This window comes from Polypterus senegalus, chromosome 3, assembly GCF_016835505.1.
Source record: "Polypterus senegalus isolate Bchr_013 chromosome 3, ASM1683550v1, whole genome shotgun sequence".
NCBI lineage: Eukaryota > Metazoa > Chordata > Cladistia > Polypteriformes > Polypteridae > Polypterus > Polypterus senegalus.
Window position 1 is genome coordinate 238,598,224 of NC_053156.1, and position 23,389 is coordinate 238,621,612.

Sequence of the window (23,389 nt, forward strand, 5' to 3'; positions counted from 1 at the left end):
ACAGACTCCCTCATCCCACATGGGAGTCTGCTGAACCGACACCGTCGATGAGCTGACAGTGACAATTCACTGATGAGACCACATGATGGTGGAAAAAGTGCTCAAGTGCCTTTATTAAAAACCAGTCAAAACAAAGGTAAAACCAACAAAAGTGTCAATTGTACAGCTAACACTCCTTCAAGGGACCCCAGCTCGTGCTGTCTCCTCCTTCCAGGTGGCCAGATCGTCGTTCCTCAGCCTGCCTTTCACGTACTTTAACCTCCTTCACTTTCGATCCTTTTTCCCCTCTTTGATTTCTTTCTTCTTTGATTTCCTTCCATCTTTTTTGATTTTCTACCACTTTCCTTGTGCCAACCCGTATATATATACACTCACATCTCTGAGGGTGCAGCGCCTTAATCACACGCTGCAGGAAGCCAATGAAGCAACTGACAACGATTGTACCCGCACGTGCAGGTGCGACTCACTCCAACTACCTCATTAACTCCCCGCGGTTGTGCAGTCACGCACACGGAGAACAACATGGCTCTATGGAATTAAAACTGGCCCTTTTTTTTTTGAAGCCGCGGACCCGCTATACCACAGTTTGTACCACTAATTGCATGTACCAACACTAAGTACCTTAGAAAAAGGTTACTACACTGCATCAAATATACAAACTGATTAAAATCCAGTCTTGCTAATATAAGCAAAACTAAACCAGGCATCATACCAGAGAAACAAATTTTAAGAACAAGAGCAAATGGCAGACACTTAATAAATCAAGCACACCTACAATATAAAACAACAAGGTAGGATGGAACACAGTAATTGTTCAAGTGACAAAGAACACATAACACATTGATAAATTTAAGGTAGGCCTTGCAAAACTAGCATGGCAAGTTACTATATAGTCAGTAGTATTCCAGTGAAGAGGGGAGCTGCTAAAATTTTAAAATCTAGAGCAAATAGGAGTAGATACAGCCACACAAACAGAAATAGCAAGAGAATCCAAAAGAGTGTGGGAGCCATAAAGTTGAATAAGTGTTGAGTAACCAAGGTTTAAATGGCACAATGTGTATATATACTGTTTACTAGGTATATATAGTGTGATCAATGCAGACATGTATTCTGGAGTTTTGGAACAAATATTCAGTAGCAAAGTTTTGAAGATGCTTTGGCATCCAATATGAAGCTGGTGTAGACAAGCTAGCCAATGGGTCTTGTCTTCAACAAATCAAAGTCTTTTATTATTCAGAAACTTAGACTTCAGTCACCATAACATATCAACAAAATAATACAATGGAGATGTCAACATAAATACATTGTAACTGTATATATTTAACAACCACATCACTTCCTGTATTAATGATTTTCTTAGAGCCACACAGTAAGTCAGACCTGGAGAATAAACCAACAACTTTGTGATTTAGCATCCAATCAACACATGAATAACACACTGGAAAGAGACCACCAATAGTAAAAGCATCAAACAGAATATAAAACAGTAAACAAATGTTTACTTGTGTGAAGACTAATGTAAAAACTGATAAAGAGCAAAGCAAAGCAAAGCCAGCATCAACATCAGTAGCATTTCTGCTTTTAAAGGGGGGGCAACCCCACCAAATGTTCTGTAAAGTGAGAGCAATCAGTAAGTAATTTAACATATCGGTATTACTAAGATACTTACAACAGCTTTGTCGTCTTAAACATTTTTTCCAATTTTCTGTCACACGCTGTATGTAATTTCTTACCTAGTAAAATATTTCTTTTTGTGGTTTGTGAACGTGTCTTTATGCTATGTGCTGCAACACTGTTTTTGTCTCAAGGGCTGGACCGATTGGCCCTGTAGTGTTCTGTATACCACTGGTTGCGTGTGTGCATTTGCTGTCTGAATTTTTCAGTTCAAGCAAGTACCTGGACTTGAAGGTCATCACCCATATCAAAAATAGACTATCAATTTTTTTTTTTTTTATTTGTAAGTTTCCACTTTGAGGTTTTCCCAGATGAAGGCTCTGCAGCACATAACAGCAAAGAGGTACAAAAAGTTCTGCATTATTTATTTCTTTAAAGGTAGCCACAGTAGTTTGAAAAGAAAAAGCAGATCAATATCAGGAATGCATTTTTTACTAGATGTTCTACCGTCCTCTCCGACTTTCACCCACCGCGTGTTTTGAATGTGTGCAGACTGCATATGTGACATTTAAGAAATTCTTAGCCAATGCATTTTTCTGAGTAGCAAGTGGTTGCATGTCTCAAACTTTTTTAAAACATTTAAGTCTATACAGCATGGCTGTATTTTTTCAGTTAATACTGATGGTCAGAGGATATCACAGTGATCTGATGCCAGTTGAAATTGATCATGCACCAGCATCATAATGATTGATTTCTTGTTACATGAAATGTGCTTGCATGTTTTACTAATAATTAGCAAATGAAGAGCAGATACTACGGTATAAGGAAAGGTAAGTTAATGTTTATGTTAGAGAAGTCCGTACACATACAGAACACTCAGGTATGGCCCCACAACAATTGTAATGACAAAAATGCCACCATTGAACAAAATACTGTAAATTCAAAGCAATACGTTTTCAGTTAATAAGATTTGTGCTGCGTGTTATGTTTAATTCTTCCAACCACAAGCGTTAGCCTAATCAATTTCTTGCTTCTCTAGATTCACTTGAGGAAATGCAAGCTACTTGTGAACTTGTCCATAAGGCTACCTCTTTTGGTTCTTATAGTATGTTAGTGAAAGGGCAGTTTCAGTTTCTTGCTTCATCATTTTTTGGGAGTACTTGGTGCCATTGTTTATTTCTAGCGCAGAGGAGTTAGTTTTAGCCATAATCCTTGCTGTGTTTTGAATAAAATACACATTAACAATCAAATAATTTGAACAGCCAAAAAAGAAAGCGTTGCAGTCGTCAATTTTACTTGACATAAATTAACTAGCTGTGTAAGACTCTGCATATTAAGAAATTGCCTTAATTTTGCAAAATTTGTAAAGCAGAGGAAGCAATTTTTAGTACAGGTGAAAGTGGGATAACAAATATGGAGGTCTGTGCCAGAGGTACATAACACTTGAACTGGGTATTCAATCCACTCTGATTAAGAGTCATTTGTAGAATTAACAAAAGAACAAACAAGCGATAACATTTAAAGTGCTATGGTGCTTTTTTCACACTGCTTCCCATTTAAGAAAAAAACATTTTGCATTAGAGAGAATCTGCACATTCGCCAACAAGTGCTGTTTTAATTAGTATGTGGTAATACTTGATCATATTGTTGGTGTAATGAATCTGTGAGTTATCATTTGGAGACCTGTACTATTGGCCACATCAGTAACATTCCATGAATGAAAAAATAAAATAAATAAATGAATAAAGAAACCTGAAAAACCTTCATAAATGAGTAACAGTAATTCCACTTTAAAATATTTCCTTTCTTGAGAAATTTAAGGGTTGCAGATAAAGTGGATGGTTGCAAATAATGTTCATTTGCAAAGTGCAAAGGAAGAAACTGTGTCTCTTTAATTTTCTAAGGCACAGGAAGTGTGACTAATGGCTAGGACATTATACTGTAAACTACCAGGCTGCTGGTTCAACTTTCATCTCTGACTGACCCCGCAGCTCTCAGCAACACCGCTAACTCACCTGTGCTCCTACTGCAGAAAATTATGGAACATTTATAATACATCTTGATCTGTAAGATACTTTGCTAAAGGTGTTTGCTAACCAACTAATAAAAAAGCTGATGGGTTCTTTTTTTTTGTTAACAAAATTGATGAAGAATCCTCATCTTTGGTGCAAGGGACATTCTGTCAAATGTATACTGAACTTTTTATGCTAAACCTGGTTCACAAATACCTCATTTGATTGAACGATTAAAAGATCGAAAGATAGATTTTCAAATGACATTTGGCCAGAAAATACATGCTAAGCATAAAACTTTGTGTTGGCTCAGCAAATCTAAAAGTGAATTACACTACGGTGTGATTATGGTGTATCCAAGATCAGACCAGCATTGATTTTTTCCTTCTTTGATCTCAAAAAAATGGTCAAGATCCGCTCTGCTCCTGGAGAACAGAAGGCCTTATAATTAAGGAATGTGAATCACTAAGTGCCCACTGCATCACAATTACAGCACAATAGAGGCTTTTACACATCGCTTCACAGACTTAAATTTCTCACAGACTAAGACAGGATGTCTGATTCACCTCATGACACTAGTCACAAGTCAGGAACAAGATCAACAAAAATCACAGAAGTGAGCTGAGACAAGGCATGAGAACAACTATATTTAACCAAAGCATGCACTGAAAAGCTTGATTTATTGCAAATTAACAGTCTAGACAAGTTGCTTAATCAGTCGTTTATAAAGAGGCAGTCCAGACTAAACATTTAACTCTGTACATTACATTATAAGTAATTAAAAATATTCTATTTACTGCATTTCTATTGTCTGCTTTTTCAGTCTTCTGTTATGAAATATCAAAAATATCATGGAAAGAAAGAATTCTCCAACATGAAAGAAATCCAGTTTCTAATTCCCAAAAGCTTGATTAAGACATAATAATGACAGCCCAGTGTTGTGAATGAAATGTTTCTAAGGCAACAGAAACATGGGACAGCTGAAAGTCATTTTTAGTGCATTTACCAACACCATGTTCTACATGCCAGAGGATGTGGGGTATCAAGTCACAGTTATTGTGTAATGGTTTGAGGATTACTGAGCAAATTCACATTGCAAAAAAGGATAGCTACTACAGAATTAGTGCCTGGGAATGGGGGCAGCATCCTACCTAAAAAACATGAATGAGCTTAGTCTCTTTAGATTTTCACTGGCTCCTCATCCAGGTGCCCAATGAAAGCAACAAAGTGAAAATCAGATTTTATCAAGGAAAATAATCACACAAAAACACCAGAGCGCTTATTATAAACATGGCTGTATAAACTGCCCTGTAGTGGAAACCAAATATCCTGCTTGCGTTTAGGAGCAAGTGCATGATGTTACTGCACTAAATATTATCAGTCACCTAAATATGCAAAACTGAGTAAATGGTTCATTTTTATTATTAAATTGTTACATTTGCCCATTTTTTCTAAGCTGATTGTCCTATTTCGAAAGTCAGCTTTGGAATATGAAATTACTGGGGTATGGCACAAACTTTACACATGGAATAAACCTCCAGGTGTTATTGAAAGAAACTGATTGCATCACTGCCACCATCACCTAACAGTGAACTGCTCAGCTCAGATTCAAGACCTGTTCACACTCAAGATTCAGTAAGCACCACTGAGCTTTCCATACCCCATGTATTGCACAACAAAATGGGCAAACATAACAACGAGCCACTAAGAAGAAACAGAAAGCTAAGGGATAAAGGGTAATATATATGTACTGCATTTACATGAGTACACTACATACACATGTACATACTTGCATACATATATATATATGATAGTTTTAGTGTTCCACTCACAGATATTTAAGGTTTTCCAAATCTTCAAATGCACTTCTTGGGATTCTTCGAATTAGATTATTGTTCAGAAGCCTGCAAATAAAGGATAGAGAAAAAATTACAAAAATGTATATCCACTGGAGGATTGTTTTCTAATTCAATTCATTTTCTAAGGAAAAATGAGAAAATAAACAAATTTTTTATCAGCATTTTTACATTCATATATCAGTTATATCAGGAGAGCTACAGTACAGTACATCTCAAATTCAATGTGAATTCCAGTTTACACAATTTGCAGAGTGGCACACATGATTAAAGAGACCACACTAGCACAAAGTATGCTAATCACTACCTGATAAGTCTTAACTTTGTTAATTATCAAATATACGTCAAACGCTTAATTAAACTGACCAGCTGAATACAGTCAAAAGTGCTATTATTACACTGAAATTTATTGTGGATCTGAAGCTATACCAGCACCTACATGCCTTTGGACCAAAGAGAGAGGAGACGATGGGAGCATGCACTGATACAGTGCATTTGCACACTGTGGTGTTATGGGTCCACAGCTCGCTGAGCAAAGGCCATTTTTTAAAATAAATAATCACCGCTTTTGCAGCGGGTTAGCGAGGGGGCGTTGGGCCATAGCAAGCCACGGGTCAATCTGCGGTGTGGGCGTTTCTCACCAAGTGCCCACATCCGTGATTGTTCCCGTGGCTAATGTGCAGCAGCTGCTATGGCCCCTCACTATATAAAAGAAGCACGAGGGAGAAAAGGAAAGATCGGTAAAAGAACAGAAGTAAACGGAGGTTGGAGCAGGAAGCAGTGAGGAGGGAGAGAGCAAGTCGGTGCAGCAGGAAGCAGGCGAGCAAACGCTCGCAGGCAGCTGAGGCAGCCTAGGTGTTTGGCCAACACCTGGGAGAAGTTGTGGTCGCTCCCGTAGAGTAAGATATGAAGGGCGGGAGTGATCGGAAGGTGAAGGACTCTCTGCATGAGGTAGTGAGAGTCGGGACTTGGGACGTGGTGTTCCCTGCGTGAGAGCCTTGGTCATGGGGAATTCCCAAGTCGCTGTCTGGAGGAGCCGACCGGAGCCAAGGATTGGTAAGGCAACTGACAGCAGATGCAGGTATAAAGAAGGTCAGCTGCAAAGTGAGCGTCTCACTTGTTGCACGGCTTAGACGGGTGAAGCAGGAGAGACGCTGGAGTGAAAGACACCGGGCTTGCTAATGATTTTAAAGACTGTTTCCTCTTGAATGTTTTAACCTCGTTGTTTTAAGAAGATTTTCTTTTTATTGATTTTTAAACCTCCACGTTTTTCTTTTTATGGATTATTTATTTAATGATTGAACTTTGGAACTGCACAGCACTTTATTTATTGAACACTTTGTTTTTGATTGTTTTTTAATAAAAGCACTATGCACCTTTTTGAACCATCCCCTTGCTCAAATGTTGTCTCACTGTCTAGCTCATCTCGGTGACATTATCAACGGCGTTGGGTTGAAGGGCTCCTGAACAGCGATGGGAGCGTGGAGCCGAACCCACATCGTCACACACACCCACCACACGACAAAACACCTCAGGATACCAAGTTAGGAACTGAGCACAGCCATGCAAAGGGTGACACCTCAGTGTCACTGTGTGAGGCTGAGGTGTCACCCTTTGCATGGCAAATGGAATGGAACAGTGTGAGTTTTTTTACAGTGGCTGAAGTGCCATGTAAATACCAAGAGATATCTAATGATCATGATTGATGAAGAATCACAATACCTGTATTTCTATAACAAAAGACCCCTTCATTTCTAAGGACAAACTATCTGGTTTTGTTTATATAATGAAATTCAAGTGCTAATGGTACCTCATTTCCTTTTCAATACTAATATAATATAATATCTAATCTAAGTAAAAATGTTAGCGCTGCACAATTCCTGAATGCCTAAGTATGTGGATACAACTTAAAACACTTGCTTGATTTCCTTTGAATTATATGTTGGTTTATGGTTACAAAATGTTTTTCTGGATTTTAAGTATCTCTTTTGGTTAGCATCTTGGCTCTTTTCACAAAGAAGGTTTTGGACTCTATTTCAACATCCTTAGCTACAGTTTTGGTTTCCCATTCTGAACTTGTTTCCTCGATTCTTGATCTACCTGTTTTGACATTGGCTGGTTTATTTTGCCCACTCCTATCTCCTGATTCCATTCTTATTTCAGACTGTTGCCATTTAGTGCAGTCAGTACAGTCATGTATCCCAGATAAAATAATCAAAATTTTACAAAAACATTTAAATCGTCACATTGTGTAGCTAATGTCTCTATCTTACTCTTCATTTTTAGGAAAAATACATAGCATATCTAAATATAAAATAATGAATACTTAATAATTATTAATTAATAACTTCATTGTGTTTGATAAATGTCATAAAAACACAATCTATCTCATTATGGTAATAATGAAGATAATTTATAATAAAAAGCCAAAAAATAATAACAGCTCCAAAAACAGAATACAGCACAGTTTATTTATTTATTTATTTGTTTGTTTGTTTCTCTGTTTGTTTATTGTGTAAATACTGACATTCTTTAATACAAATCTATACTAATAAAAGGCAAAGCCCTCACTCACTCACTCACTCACTCACTCACTGACTCATCACTAATTCTCCAACTTCCCGTGTGGGTGGAAGGCTGAAATTTGGCAGGTTCATTCCTTACAGCTTCCTTACAAAAGTTGGGCAGGTTTTATATCGAAATTCTACGCGTAATGGTCATAACTGGAAGCAGTTTTTCTCCATTTACTGTAATGGAGATGAGCTTCAACGCCGTGGGGGCGGAGTTTCGTGTGACATCATCACGCCTCCCACGTAATCACGCAGTACATAGAAAACCAGGAAGACCTAAAAAAAGGGCTGAAGAAAACATGCATTATATAATTGAGAAGGCAGCGAAACAATAAGAAGCGAGCGAGTGACATATACAACCATATTCATGAGTTCTGCTACTTCGGAAACAAAGCACGATGTAAACCTACACTTTAAATTAAGTTCATAGACAGGCTGCGCTGGCGTTTGTAATTTAGTGCCTGCCCATATAAGGCCGTCCGTCCGCGGCAATCCAATAGCAAACTCCCACTAAATATTCACGGGTGAAGGACTGTGCTTATGGAGAGGAAGATGAGATGGTCAGGGTGGTGTTTGACACAAACTCAGCGAAACTGCGAGAGAAAGTTTTAAGTGCCAGGACTAAGGTAACATTAAATACAGCCATGGACATAGCACGAGATGGCACCAGCACAGCTGGGAAACTTCGATGCATGTACACCGAGCGGCTCACGTGAACTGGCGAGTGCACAGATAAAAGCAACAGTTCCAAAGAGCTGAACAAAACCGAATTACACAATTGAAAAGGCAGCAAAAATATGAAGCGTCTGATACATACAAGCATATTCATAAATCCAAAACAAAGCACACGTTGGAAAAAGTCAATGTCCCGCTAAAGGAAGACAGTGTAAAAAACCGTGCATGCAGTGTGTCAGGTCTCAGATAAAGAAGAAGACGAGCTGTTTATTGATGCAGTAAGAAACGAATCGATGAATGAAACCTGTCATCTTTACAACGATTGACAAACACGGAATGTAACTTGAACACAACACATCCTACAAATACGAACCTGATTGAAAGAAATAATGATAATCAAATCCTTGATGACAGCAACACTCAGTAACACTCACAAAACAAATACTGTATATTGACAGTCATGTTACGTTATTTTTAAAATGTTCCCTTTTCTTTTCTAGCTTTTTAACACACTACTTCTCGCTGCGATACGCGGGTATATATATATATATATATATATATATATATATATATATCCCGATCTACATACTCGAATAATGGATACTTTATTCGCCATCAATGATTGTTTTGGTAAAGCCATACTCAGTGTATTCATTAGATGAGCGGTAAAAAGTAAGAGCGAGGAAGGATGACTTATTGAGGCATGCAGGCTGTAGTCTTGCGTCAACTCTATCTGAATTCGCGATCACATTTGAAAAAATATATCTTTTCAAGTTCTATTTAGTCCATATGTGTCAAACTCAAGGGCGGGCCACATCCGCCCGGTGTAATTATATCCGCCCCGAGATCATTTTATATACTGTATTATTGTTATTAAAGCCGGGTATATGAAGCGCTGGTAACACAATAAACTACAGATCCCATAATGCAGCGCTTCAGCTGCCTTGCCAACACTTACCGAGTTAATCAAGTTATTGCGAAGCTAGCTCACACGATGCTGAAGAGAAAAGTTGATTCTGAAAATAGAGCCTTTAAAACCGATGGGAGGCTGAGTATATGTTTACTGAACCCGTGTGTCTCATTTGTGGAGCTAATGTGGCTGTAATTACAGAATTTAATCTAAGGCGGCACTATGAGACAAAACATCAGGTTAACCTGAATGCAATGCAGAAGATACAGAAAGCAGCATAATTAAATAAGAATCTGACACTTCAGCGGACGTTTTAACCCGTGCACAATCACAAAGTGATTTCAAGTGAAGCTGCTTTTATGGGAGACACAAATGCACCAGTGCACCTTGCCTCACTTTCCCTGTTGCCAAGTAATGTTAAACCAAGTCGTCACTACGGTGTTCCCAAATCGCACTTTGCTGATAAACTGGCGCACTGAGTTTGCACGGCGCTTTGGTGACTTTGAAGAACAAAAAGTCCGTCTACATGCGGCTCGAACCTTGTGCATGTTTGGTAGCACATATCTGTGTGAGAAGCTCTTCTCAGTGATAAAGACTAACAAAACAGCACACAGGAGTCGCCTCACTGATGAGCACCTGCAATCCATCCTGAGAATCTCCACAACACAGAACCTCACACCAAACAGAAACGAACCTGTTGCCAAAAAAAGATGCCAGGCGTCCAGCTCTAAAATGACATATGAGCAAAGACAACTGAATGATTTGATTTGTTATTGCTGAAAATAACACATTTCATTTATATTTCTAGGTTTTGTTATGCAGCATGTTCATATTTGAATTTGTATCATTTTGACAGGATATATTTTTATGGAGAGCAAAATCTTTTGGGATATTTAAAATCTAAGTTTATTTTTATATAAAATTACATAAGAGTAAAGAAATGTGAATGTTTGTTCTTTTAACGTTTACTTTATTTCTAACTTGTATAATTTAGACAGGATAAATTTTTATGGAGAGCAAAATATTATAAGTTGTTTAAGGTTTGAGTTGATTTATTCACGAATAATATTCCTGTCTGTTTTTACCATTCCTACCAAAGATATTTCTGTCGACTAAATAAAAATTCCTTCTATTTAAAATTTAAATAGAACTTGAACTTGATAGTTCATAATATCCACGCAGACTTGCACGTAAGAGCGGGTGTCATCCGTTTTAACAAACAGCGTATTGCACTGATACTGAAATAGCTGTGTGTGTATATATGTAGATATGTATGTATATGTATATATATGTTTATATATGTGTGTGTATGTATGTATATATATATGTATTTGTGTGTGTATGTATGTATGTGTGTATGTATTTATGTGTGTGTGTATATGTATGTGTATATATGTAGATATATATATGTATATATATATGTGTGTATATGTATAGATATGTATATATATATATATGTTTATGTATGTGTGTGTAAATATATATATATATATGACAACAACACTCATCACTCACAACAGTGACAAAACAATTACATTGACAATCATGTTACGTTATTTTCAAAATGTTTCCTTTTCTTTTTCATTGCTTCTTTAACACACTACTTCTCCACTGCGAAGCGCGGGTATTTTGCTAGTACTACATAAAAATCAATGTGAGAGATATGTGTTGGGAGTGAAGTTCGCTTTTTTCTGAAATAAAGGGGGCACACGATTAATGTTAAATTGAATTCCTCTCCATTAACAAGCATAAAAAAGGAAAGCTAAGTCTAGCACAGACTGCCTATAGACTTTGATGGCACTGTTTAACTTTCTCAACTTAATGCAAGAACAACCATTTTTAAAGAATCCTTCCTCACCTAATTCTTTTTCTGCAGTGACTTTTTATTATCTTTAGGGCATTTTTGGATATATTATTCTATTTATTTTTGTTTCTTTTGTTGTCATTTTTTGGTGTCTTCACCACTTTAAGGTTTGCTTGATGGGGCCCCTCCATTTTGTGAATGAGTTGCACAGGCACTACCATATATTTTTCCTTTTTTTTAGCAATGACCCAAGCTGCTAGTTACATGTCTTGTGACCTTACAATAATATCACACTTTGTCTATAAAAGACAACACCCTGTAGTAACAAGTAACCAATCCTGTGAATGAATTTCAACACTGATGCAGATGCTGGATAGCTTTAAGTAAAGATATGGCTGTTGGCAGGTTTAAAACTTCTGACTTGTTTATTTCGACTCTGATTTGTTTTGTTTCATTGTTAGAATTTTTAAAATCTGTTAATTTTGGTACTGATCTTTACCTGAGTTCTGGTAATTCTTTTATATCTTCCTTTAACAACAATTTGGTAAGCTCATCTCTTTGACCTCTTAGGTTTGCAAACTTGGCATTTTCACCATTCGCAAAATAAAAACATATTGACAGAACCCAGTGGCAAATTAGTTTAAACCCACTGAAAAGAGCTGTAAATTTTTTATTTGATGGTATTTAATTAGATTGCAGTAGGAAATAACAAAAATGATTTTACTTCTATGAATAACAGATTGATAAAAACAAAATACAATTTATTTTTCAACAGTTGTCAACTCCAGTCCAAAATAAAGTTAAATAAATTTATTTTTATATAGTGTGGCACACGGCTGGGGGTGGTACCCAACTGGGACGCCCATTAGGACCAGAGGTGGGCTTAAGCCCCCTCCAGACAACAAGGGGGCGACCGCCCTGGTTGTGTTGGGGACCACAGCTGCAGAGCTCTGAAGCTCAACCCTGTAGGGGCCCGTGGTCACCGCCAGGGGGTGCCCCAATGCCTGGAGAGCCCTGGACCGGGTGTGGCGGAAGTGCTGGGGAGGGAAGAGTATCGGGGACACCCGGAGTGCTTCCGGGTACACAGCTGGTACTTCCGCCACACAGGGGAGTGCCGGCAGAAGATTACTGGAGGACACCTGGAGCACATCCAGGTGGATATAAAAGGGGCCGCCTCCCTCCACTCGAGGCTGGAGTCGGGTGGAAGTAAACAGAGTTCAGGAGGAGAGGCAGGAGGAGGCCTGAAGAAAGGACAAGGTATTTGGAAGAGGCCTGGACTTTGGGGTGATTGGTGCTGAGGCACTGGGTTGTGCACTTATTATTGTAAATATTGTAAATAAACGTGTGTTGGATGACTTTAAATGATGTCCGTCTGTCTGTGTCCGGGCCAGGTTCCACAATAGATTATAATGCTATAATTCCAAAATTCTTCTCATTCCAAAATTGAAACATTTTAGAGGTGAACACCATCCCAAAGATCTTAATACACAAAGTATAACTGTTCACAAATTTCACAGAACCACTTTAGTAAAGTTCATATTAGGAGAATATGTGAGGTAATAGTACAATGCAATGTGAACACTGTAGTCAGAAAACTAACCATTTATTTAATTACAGCCTAGCATATAGGTAACTGATTCATTACTAAATAGTCCTTCTTGCTGTCAAAGGTCATGAACTGTATTGCTGAAATTGAATATTTGCAATGTTTTCAAGTGTGAAAGCATGGGTGTCCCATGCGATGGATTAGTGTCCCAGTCAGAGATGATTGTAGAGCGAGAGGGAAGTATACAACTTGTTTATTTCAAAAAGGCATTCAAATATTACAGATTCTGACAACACAAGTGTATTTCATGTTCTTGTTCAGTAGTGTTACATCAAAGTCACGAAACCATCTCAAACTGATCCTTAATGAGTATGTTAGATTACCCTTACATAAAGGACATAATTTGAATATGCAATGAAGACTTAATAAATCATTCTTATTTACCAAAATAATTCTCAAGACATTTTTATATGTATACCACCATTTATGAAAAATATATTTTTAGCAAACATACACTTGGATATATGGGGCCTCATGTATAAACGGTGCGTACGCACAGAAATGTTGCGTAAGAACTTTTCCACGTTCAAATCGCGATGTATAAAACCTACACTTGGCGTAAAGCCACGCACTTTTCCACGGTACCTCATGCCTTGTCGTGCGCAAGTTCTCCGCTCGGTTTTGCAAACTGGCGGCACCCAGCGTCAAAGCAATGGTACTGTTCTTGTGTGATTACTCATTATTTTCATGGCGGCTTTATAAATACACAGAAACTAACCGCATATTGTTTATTAGTGTAATGCATCTGATTGTAATTAACTTCGTAACAATATAATGGTCCAGGGAACAGCCATAGTATTCCAAATACCATAACTGCTTTAGCGTTGTTACTCTCACTTCTTCTTCTTCTTCTTCTTCTTCTTTCAGCTCCTCCCGTTAGGAGTTGCCACAGCGGATCATCTTTTTCCATATTACTCTCACTGCGACTCGAGTATTTATATCACTGTATCTGAGTGTGAATCACAGCAGCAGCTGATCGGAAGAAATTATCGGTATACAGCTTTAAGGACACGCTGTCTCAGCCACTGCAAAACGTTTTAAAGCCTTTCCTGTACGGACCTCGCGGTTCAGAAACAGTTTAATCCCAAGAACTTTAAATGCACTCAATCAATTGCTCCTTGTAGAACGGTTTGTACTTATAAGTACAATCACCCCACTGTAAACTTGCACTACAGTTATAATATCTCACAACCTGGGCCACTTTATAAAGCGTATTTACATATGATGCGATATCATTTTAAGGTGAAATGCAGCAAAATATGTTTGTTAAATTATACACATAAAACTTTAACTTCATTTAAATAATCTATATTCTTCACTGGGAGTGTCGTGAAGGATAGAATAATTAAACATGTACTACGAAGATATTTCAATGTTCTTTAAGCGTTTTGAAGAATCGGGCTAAGCTTACAGATGGCTTAACGTCTATTACAGAGCTGATTGTGTGGCGATCGGTTACTTGGGAAAGAAAAGCAAGGACTCTTGGGCGCTACGCCAATATATATTGAATATAAAACAGAAAGAAAATAACAACACAGCTAAAAGCAGCGACAAATTTCGACAAAAGATAAATGCTTGTCATGAGCACGAGGCTCATGAAACACATGTTTAATAATGTGCTTTAGCTCCTATCATCATGAAAATGACATCACGTATACATCTCAGTATTTTAGTTATTCAGAGAGCTGTAATATCACAAATGTAATGGACTCTGTGTCCAGTTGGAGGAAGAGAGCCAGTTTAAGAAGCAAGTAGTGATTCACACACATAGATCACATACAGTAGAAGATCAAATACAAAACAAAGCATTTAGCGTGCTACTTTAATTACGATGTAATTTGAGAAACTGGTTAATTAAACGATTTTAAGATGAAGTTTATAATGTTCTACTAAATGACAAAATAAACTACGTGATTAAAGTGGAAAATTCGAGATTAAAGTTGACATTTAGTGCTTTTCCCCACCGTGTGCCTTTTTCTCTGTACCTAATAAACTTTCATATGACACTCAGACAGTGGGCTTACAACTCTTCTTTTCACGGCAACTTTGATATGTGACTTCTTTTTTATTTCCGGCACTGTGCGATTTTGTGAATGTGAGCTTTCAAGTTTCTCCAACACGCTATGTCACTCGATCAACTTCATTTTGTTGATTATACCACGGTTTATTTGAACAAATAGTATGTTTTCCTTTGCCTCCACTTGGTATTAGCTGAAATTCTTATATTTTCCCGTGCTTTTCCCATTGTCTTTTCACAGAAGGCTGCGCTTAAGGCGATTTATATTGATTTGCATATTCAAATAGGCGTAATTCTGGGAGGATTTGGGGCGTTACAAAATCTTGGCGTGCGGCGTTAGTTTTCACGCTGATCGGGATTTATGTAGCGGAAGAGCGTGGAAGTTAGATGCGCACAGATTCCTGCATCTGGATTTTTCTGTGCGTAAGCACATTTCGACTTTTGTGCTTACGCCATGTTATAGTCGAGTTCTACGCGGCGTTATACATAAGATGGCACAGTGGTTGACTCCTACTTACAAATACTATGCCCTGGGTTCAAGTTCCACAACTGGACACTTTCTGTGCAGAGTTTTTTTATGCCATAGCTCCCAATTTCCAAAGATGTCAAAAATTGGTTTAAATCACCTTTCTAAATGGCTCTTTCTAAATGTGGGTGTGTGACAAGTACATATTGTGTAGGGCTAGGAATTGATTAAGTGAGTTTGGGAATGTTATGATACACTGAGTCATATCCATTTTTGCTTTGCAAAGCACCTTGTGATGGCTTGCTCTGTAAAGGGTGCCATACAAAATGAACAGTGACTGAGGATTTTATCTACTATCTGTATCTATCTCAGTGTGCCTTCCCTTTCCAGGATTTATGAAAGGACATGGCAGTGCTACAGGGATTTATTTGAGCATGTGGCACACAGTAAGAATTTTTCAAACCTACTTAAGTGTCTTCAATTAGTAAAAATGAAAAAAACATAACTAAATATCACTGAATCATTCTTATAATGGCATATTAACAAAGCCCAACTTTGTGGACATCAAATGTAATGCTATGCTTCCAAAAAACAAATGAACCTTAATGAAATTTCACTTGTCTCCTACCACCTCCATGCCTGGGAAGTGACAAACACACCAAACAGTAGGAGATGGTGTCATCTGCTATTAATTAAAATACAGAGAATAATGCAATCAAACCTATTAATCCTGACAGTAAAAAAAAAACAACTTTCAGTTCAGGAGGGTATGTGGCATTATCTTTGCACAACCAATATGACAATGCCAAAGAAATTCTGTGTTAAATTTGTTTGTAATAATTTACCTTCAGGGAAAAAAATGTGTTTGGCAGAGTAGTGGCGTCAGGATGTTATATTACTATCAATCGCAATTTCCTTTCTGGCTAATAAAAGACCAAACTGTTACTTGTTTTCCACCCAGGCTCTAAATCTTCACAGACCTGAGGAAGTAGCTGTTTAGATGAGCCTTCAAAATTATCTTAGGTTATACACAAACAAAATATGAAAACTGCCAGAATTTTATTTAGTATGTCCTGCCACAAAAACTAATACAAAAATTCAAGAACCATTGAAAAGGAAATTTCTTTTCCTATATAAAAGCTTGCTTGAGCCTATAGATAAGTAACAAACTAAAGAAATACTGTTTTGATTTACATTCAACTTGGTAAATTATGTTAATAAAAATTATACTGATACCAATTGTCTTATTTATTTATTCTGAAGAGAAGATTTACTGTGCTATATACTGTACAAAGTTTTACTACACAAATTTATTTCTGTTGGCCTTGGTGTAACTGTGTGAAACTGTGGATACTGGACGCATAAGCAGCAATGCACATGCATGTTAAACTTTAAAAGTACTATAATATTTGTAGTTTAAAATTCAACTTTTATATATGACTTTGAAAAAAGTTCCATGTTATTATTCCTTTTAAATCAAATCGGTGCCAAAATAAGCTACCCTGATTTAATTCTAATAGATGCTCTTTATAGATGCAAGCCACTTATTAAATGGTTCTCTGGGAGTTTGGAAGAGGTGCAGCTATACTTAGATCCCTACTAGGCAGACAAATAAACTCAGTGTCTAGTGCTGTAAGACTACTTCCATGTACTGTATGAGCCAAGGATGAATCACCAAAAGAACGAGCTGGCATTACATCTATAGCAGGATGCCTATAAAAAGGGCAACTCCGCACAGTTACAGGTGCTTTTTACAGCTAACATGGCAAAACCCAAGCAGTCCTTTTAAGGATAGTAAGTTGCCTCAAAGAGCCACGTAAAGAGCAGAGAATCTATCTGTTGTGGAACTCATGGTTGCGAGTGTCCTGCATAAAAACCAAGATCCAGGCCTTTAATGACCTCTTAGGCACAGCCATCAGTAGTGTGTCTGTTTGTGGAGAGAGTGTCAACCTTGTTGAGAGGTTTACTTACCTCAGAAGTGACATTCATGAAGTCAGTAGACGGATTGGGAGAGCATGGGAGGTCATGCGGTCACTGGAAAGGGGTGTGTGGCGCTCCCAGTACCTATGCAAAAGGATGAAGGTCCAAGACTTTAGAGCCCTGGTGCTTCCTATCTTGCTGTATGTTTGTGAGACATGGACACTATCCAGTGACCTGAGACGAAGACTGGACTTCTTTGGTATTGTGTCTCTTCTGTGAATACTTGGGTACTGCTGGTTTGACTTTGTGTTGAATGAACAGTTGCTCATGGAGTCCCAAATGAGGCACATTAGCATTGTGAGGGAGCGTCAGTTACGGCACTACAGCCATGTGGCGTGATTTCCTGAAGGTGATCTGGCTCACAGGATCCTTATTGTTGAGGGCCCAAGTGGCTGGACCAAGCCAAGGGGATGCCCACATAACACCTGGCTGCGGCAGATAGATGGTCATTTCCGGAGGGTTGGTCTGGACTGCGTGTCTGGCTGTGGGTTGCCAACCAGGATCCTGAGCTGTTTCATCGCGTGGTGAGTGCATTAACACACTATACCAGTGTATGGTTCCCAGCCTAACCTGACCTTCCAAGTACCCATAACTCAAAAAAAGGGAGTGAGAGTACCCTGAAAGTGCAAAACTATTAGAGACACTCCTAGTGCTGTGCCTAAGACAGACAGACAGTATTAAATTCACATTAAGATGAATTTGCCCAAGTTGATGTTATGCTGTATATTCAGTGATTTAAATCCTTTATCTCCATGTTAGTAGATACAAGGGCTGTTGCCTTTTAACTCCAGGGAAGTGTGTCTGTGTACAGTGTGCATGGCCTCCTCTTCTTCATTTCTGAAAGTGACTGTTAAGATAAAATGTACAGTTTGTTATGTGCATGATCAGATATCCTGCAAGTCTGTGGTTTAAAAAGCAGGTTAAGAAAATTGATGGATTGATAACAATCGCTTCAGTGACACACTGGTGGAGTGATTAGCACTGCTGGCTCTGCAGCTTTAACCAGTCTCCTTCTGTTTTTATAAGATTTATACAGCTAAGCTTAACAGTATTTCCACATTCAAAACACACAGTTTTCGGATTAGTTGGTCAATCTAAAGAGTGAGTGGTCTGCTAACAGTGAACGTCACTGTGTTAGTTCTTGCCTTCTAGATAATGCTGTTGGAGTAGGCTTCAGTTTCCTGCAATCCTGAATTGAAAATAACAATTTCAGAAAGGAGAGAAATGAAAAAAAATCAATGAACGATAGAACCCACTTAATCATAATCAGTCTATAACACTAAAGGGGCACTTTAGCTAAGTTATTTTCTAATATGGATGTGTGTCAATTGTAAATGCTAACTGTACTGGATTTTTGTCTCCAATGTTTCAAGTAAAAGGAGTGTAGAGACAGGGATTGGGTAAGCTATTTTGTATTTTCCATTGAAAATGAACTGATGCATTTTAACAAATTCTTCTTTATTATGATGCATGAGAATGACGATATGTTGTATATTGGTCAGAAATACAAGTAGGAATTGTACTATATACTGTGACAATATGTACTGTGACTATACAAGTAGTACAACAACTACCTCTACTTCTACATGTTTGGTGAATATACATGTTATTCACTGACAACAAATTTATTTTCCATAATAATGCAATGATTTCAAATTTTGAAACTAGAAAATAAAATGGTAAATCAAATGTTGAGTTGTATTTGAAAACCAGTCAATGAATATGACTTCCAGGCTTCATAACATACTAGTGTGACCCACTTCTCACAGTACTGCGTGCAATTTCTGTCACCTCAAACAGAAAATGTAAAAATCAAATGGTAGCACTGATAGTTTATAAAAGTTGTATTTTACCATGCAGTTTTCATTTTTAAAATGAAACTTAATTTTAAAAAGTAGTATTAGGTGTCACTCTAAATAACTTAATTCTATTAACATGCAACATGTGATTTACTATTTTCCTGTACACTTAATTATATTTTATGAGCACTGCTAACCCAACGACTGCCATCATAATTTCTACCATCTGTTGGCATGCTTTCCAAGTCACCTTGATAAACACAGGAGTCTTTGTTAAGCATTCAAAACCACTGTTGGCTTCTCAATCACACCCCTGGTTGTCAGTCCAGCATTTCCGTAATTAATATCACCATTCATCTAGATAAAGCCAGCACAGAGAATAGGAAATTGGCAGCATGAAAAACACATGGCTTAAATTATTATTTAATTCTTTATTTAGTTAATGTCCTAATCCAAGGCACTTATGAAAATAAGCTAGTACATACAGTATACAGTTCGTGTCATCCATCCATTTAATGACCTTATTTTGTACTCAAGTAACCTGTCTACAATAAAGGCCAATAGAGGACACAATTCCATGTGGGACACATTCAACTCTGATATAAGAGCAATCGTAAGTAGTCAGTCTAAAGACTTCCAGTTGTGGGAAGAACTATGCAATGTACAGTTTTGAGTTCTGTTAGACCACATCTTACACAAACTGGAAAAGAGTCTTTTTTAAGTCTTTTTTCAAAGACTGACTTACTTAGGCAAAAAAAAAAAAATAAAATAAGTGAAAGGTCATATTCCTCATATTGTCTGTCATTATCTGGAGGTATATTCATTTGAAAACACTGGTATGGTTTCAAAATGCTACATATGTCTTTATCTTAGCTAAAAAAAAAAAACACAATAATTTGTGAAGCAGATATTGAAGAAAGGTTACTAAAGGTGGTAACGTTTCTTTATCAAAGTCTCTAAACTACATGTAGTACAAAAAATCTTTTGATAAAAGATTATATTTTGTTTGTAGGTATTGAAAAAATGCAAATATGTTGTCACTATACAAATCTATGAAGTGATGTGTACTTTAGGGATGGTGGACACAGTAACTGTCCAATAAGAATTCCATTCATTCAATTGTCACATCTCATTCTTACAGTGTCTCCTCCACAGGTAGTATATTCCAAGTGAGTGCTGAAATACCAGGGGCCTCATGTATAATGTCATGGGTAGAATTCACACTAAAACATGGTGTACGGACAAAAACAGTAATGTGTGTATGCACAAAAAAATCCAGATACATAAATCTGTGCGTACGCCAACTTCAACGTTCTTCTGCTACATTAATCTCTGTCAGTGTGAAATGTAACGCATGTGCACACGCCTGCTGCCCCACTGCGACTCCTCCCAGAATTACGGGAACAGAGAAAAAAAAATAGGGACACTGTAGAAAAAAAAGGTTGAAATGTCAACTTTAATCTAAAAGTTTCTGCTTAATCACGTAGTTTATTTTGTCATTAAAGTAGAATGTCTTAAACTAAACCTTAAAACTGTTTAATTTACTAGTTTCTCAAATAGCATCGTAACTAAAGTAGCACCTTAAATGCTTCTTCGTATTCTTTGTGTTCTTCTATACTCAGCAAAAAAAGAAACGTCCCTTTTTCAGGACTGTGTATTTCAACAATAATGTTTTAAAAATCCAAATAACTTTACAGATCTTCATTGTAAAGGGTTTAAACAATGTTTTCCATGCATGTTCAATTAACCATAATCAATTAATTAACATGCACCTGTGGAATGGTCGTTAAGACCTTAACAGCTTACAGAAAGTAGGCATTTAAGGTCACAGTTCTAAAAACGCAGGACACTAAAGAGACTTGTCTATCGACTGTGAAAAACACCCAAAGAAAGATGCCCAGGGTCCCTGCTCATCTGCGTGAACGTGCATTAGGCATGCTGCAGGGAGGCATGAGGGACTGCTGATGTGGCTAGGGCAATAAATTGCCATGTCCGCACTGTGAGACGCCTAAGACAGCGCTACAGGGAGACAGGAAGGACAGGTGATCATCCTCGCAGTGGAAGACCACGTGTAACAACACCTGCACAGGATCGGTACATCCGAATATCACACCTGCGTGACAGGTACAGGATTCCAATGGCCACAACAACTGCCTGAGTCACACCAGGAACACACATTCCCTCCATCAGTGCTCAGACTGTCCGCAATAGGCTGAGAGAGGCTGGACTGAGGGCTTGTAGGCCTGTTGTAAGGCAGGTCCTTACCAGACATCACCAGCAACAACGCCGCCTATGGGCACAAACCCACCTTCGCTGGACCAGACAGGAGTGGCAAAAAGTGCTCTTCACTGATGAGTCACGGTTTTGTCTCACCAGGGGTGAATGACGGATTTGTGTTTATCGTTGAAGGAATTGAGCACGTCTGAGACCTGTTGGATCGCAGGGTGAGGGCTAGGGCCATTCCCCCCAGAAATGTCCAGGAACTTGCAGGTGCCTTGGTGGAAGAGTGGGGTAACATCTCACAGCAAGAACTGACAAATCTGGTCCAGTCCATGAGGAGGAGATGCACTGCAGTACTTCAAGCAGCTGGTGGCCACACCAGATACTGACTGGTACTTTTGATTTTGAGCCTCCCTTCATTCAGGGACACATTGTGAAACATTTTTAGTTTATGTCTTATGGTGTTGACTCTTTTAGTGTTCATACAAATATTTACACATTAAGTTTACTGAAAGTAAAAACAGTTGAAAGTCAGAGGACGTTTCTTTTTTGCTGAGTATATGTGCTCTATGTGTGTGAATCACTGCATGCTTCTTAAACAGGCTCTCTCTTTTGCCAACAGGACACAGAATACATTACATTCATTATATTACAGCTCTCTGAACAATTTAAATACTAAGATGTATACTTGATATCATTTTCATGATGGTAGGAATTGAAGCATGTATTAAACATGGGGGCACGGTGGCAATGTGGTAACGACAAACTGGTGCCCCGTCCAGAGATTGTTCAAGCCTCCCACAAGATGCTTGCTGAGCCGTGCGTGACTCTCAGTGGAATAATTTATTGCAGCAGTACTGTCTCTTTCAAACATACTAAACCCTAATTCCCGCCCTTCCTTTTTTTCTCCACTTAACCAATCGCCACACAAGCTCTATAATAAATGTCAAGCCATCAATTAGCTTAGAACTACCATTCTTTCAAATTTTTAAGGAACATTGAAATCTCTTCATAATACATGTTTAACTATTCCATCCATCTGTCCATCCAGAGTCACGCCATTCCCAGCAAGCATATAGCGCGAGGCAGGAACAGTCCCTGAATGGGGCACCAGCTCATCATTACTGCTGCACCTCCATGCCCACACGTTTAATTATCAACAGTATACTGGCAGTCTCCTGGTTACATACGAGATAGGGACTGTAGGTTTGTTCTGTACTGTAAGTCGGAACAGGTACATTATTTTAATAAATGCTATTGTTGACCGACTGTAACCAAGTGCTCTGCCAATGAATGATGGAGTTTCACCTCTCTCTGACCTTTTTGTTATTTCTAATTTATTTTCCATGGTGATGGTTTTTCTCTTCTTTACTGTATCACCAGCACTTGCATCATATTTGTGTTTCAGAGACATTCTTGAAGGGTGAAGAAAAAAGGTTAAGTTGAACTCTTCTGCACAACACAGTTCATGCTATCACAGCAGCACGTCTGGTGTACTGAATGAGAGACAACTTCCTGCTATGTACAACAGTACAAGCAGGCTTGCTATTGAGAATGAATGGGAGCGGCGAGGGGGCGATTCACCATTCTCCTACCACACAGTCACCTCCACTTGCATACAGGATGCTGCAGCATCTGCTCACCGAGAACGAACAGGGTGCGGCCAAAGGCAGGTAGTGAATCACCCACCACCGCCCCCCCATTCAACAAGCAACCGCCTGAGGCACACTATACAATGCTGCCCCCTGCCACCCCATTCACCCTCAATGGCCTCTGTTCAGCCACAACTGGGTCACTGCTTGTAGCATCACAAGCCGTCCACCAAGAACTAACGGGGCAGTCAGGAGCAGTAGCAGCAGC

At 38.3% G+C, this 23,389-nt stretch overlaps 1 protein-coding gene across 2 annotated transcripts in view; it reads right to left on the bottom strand.

The window, feature by feature from the left end:
* LOC120526008 (peroxidasin) overlaps positions 1 to 23,389 on the bottom strand; it is a 221,394-nt gene that overhangs the window by 111,123 nt on the left and 86,882 nt on the right. For both annotated transcript variants that reach the window (XM_039748810.1, XM_039748809.1), the window contains exon 3: positions 5,459 to 5,530. In XM_039748810.1, coding sequence (XP_039604744.1) covers positions 5,459 to 5,530 — 72 coding nt within the window. The remainder of the gene's footprint in view (positions 1 to 5,458; positions 5,531 to 23,389) is intronic.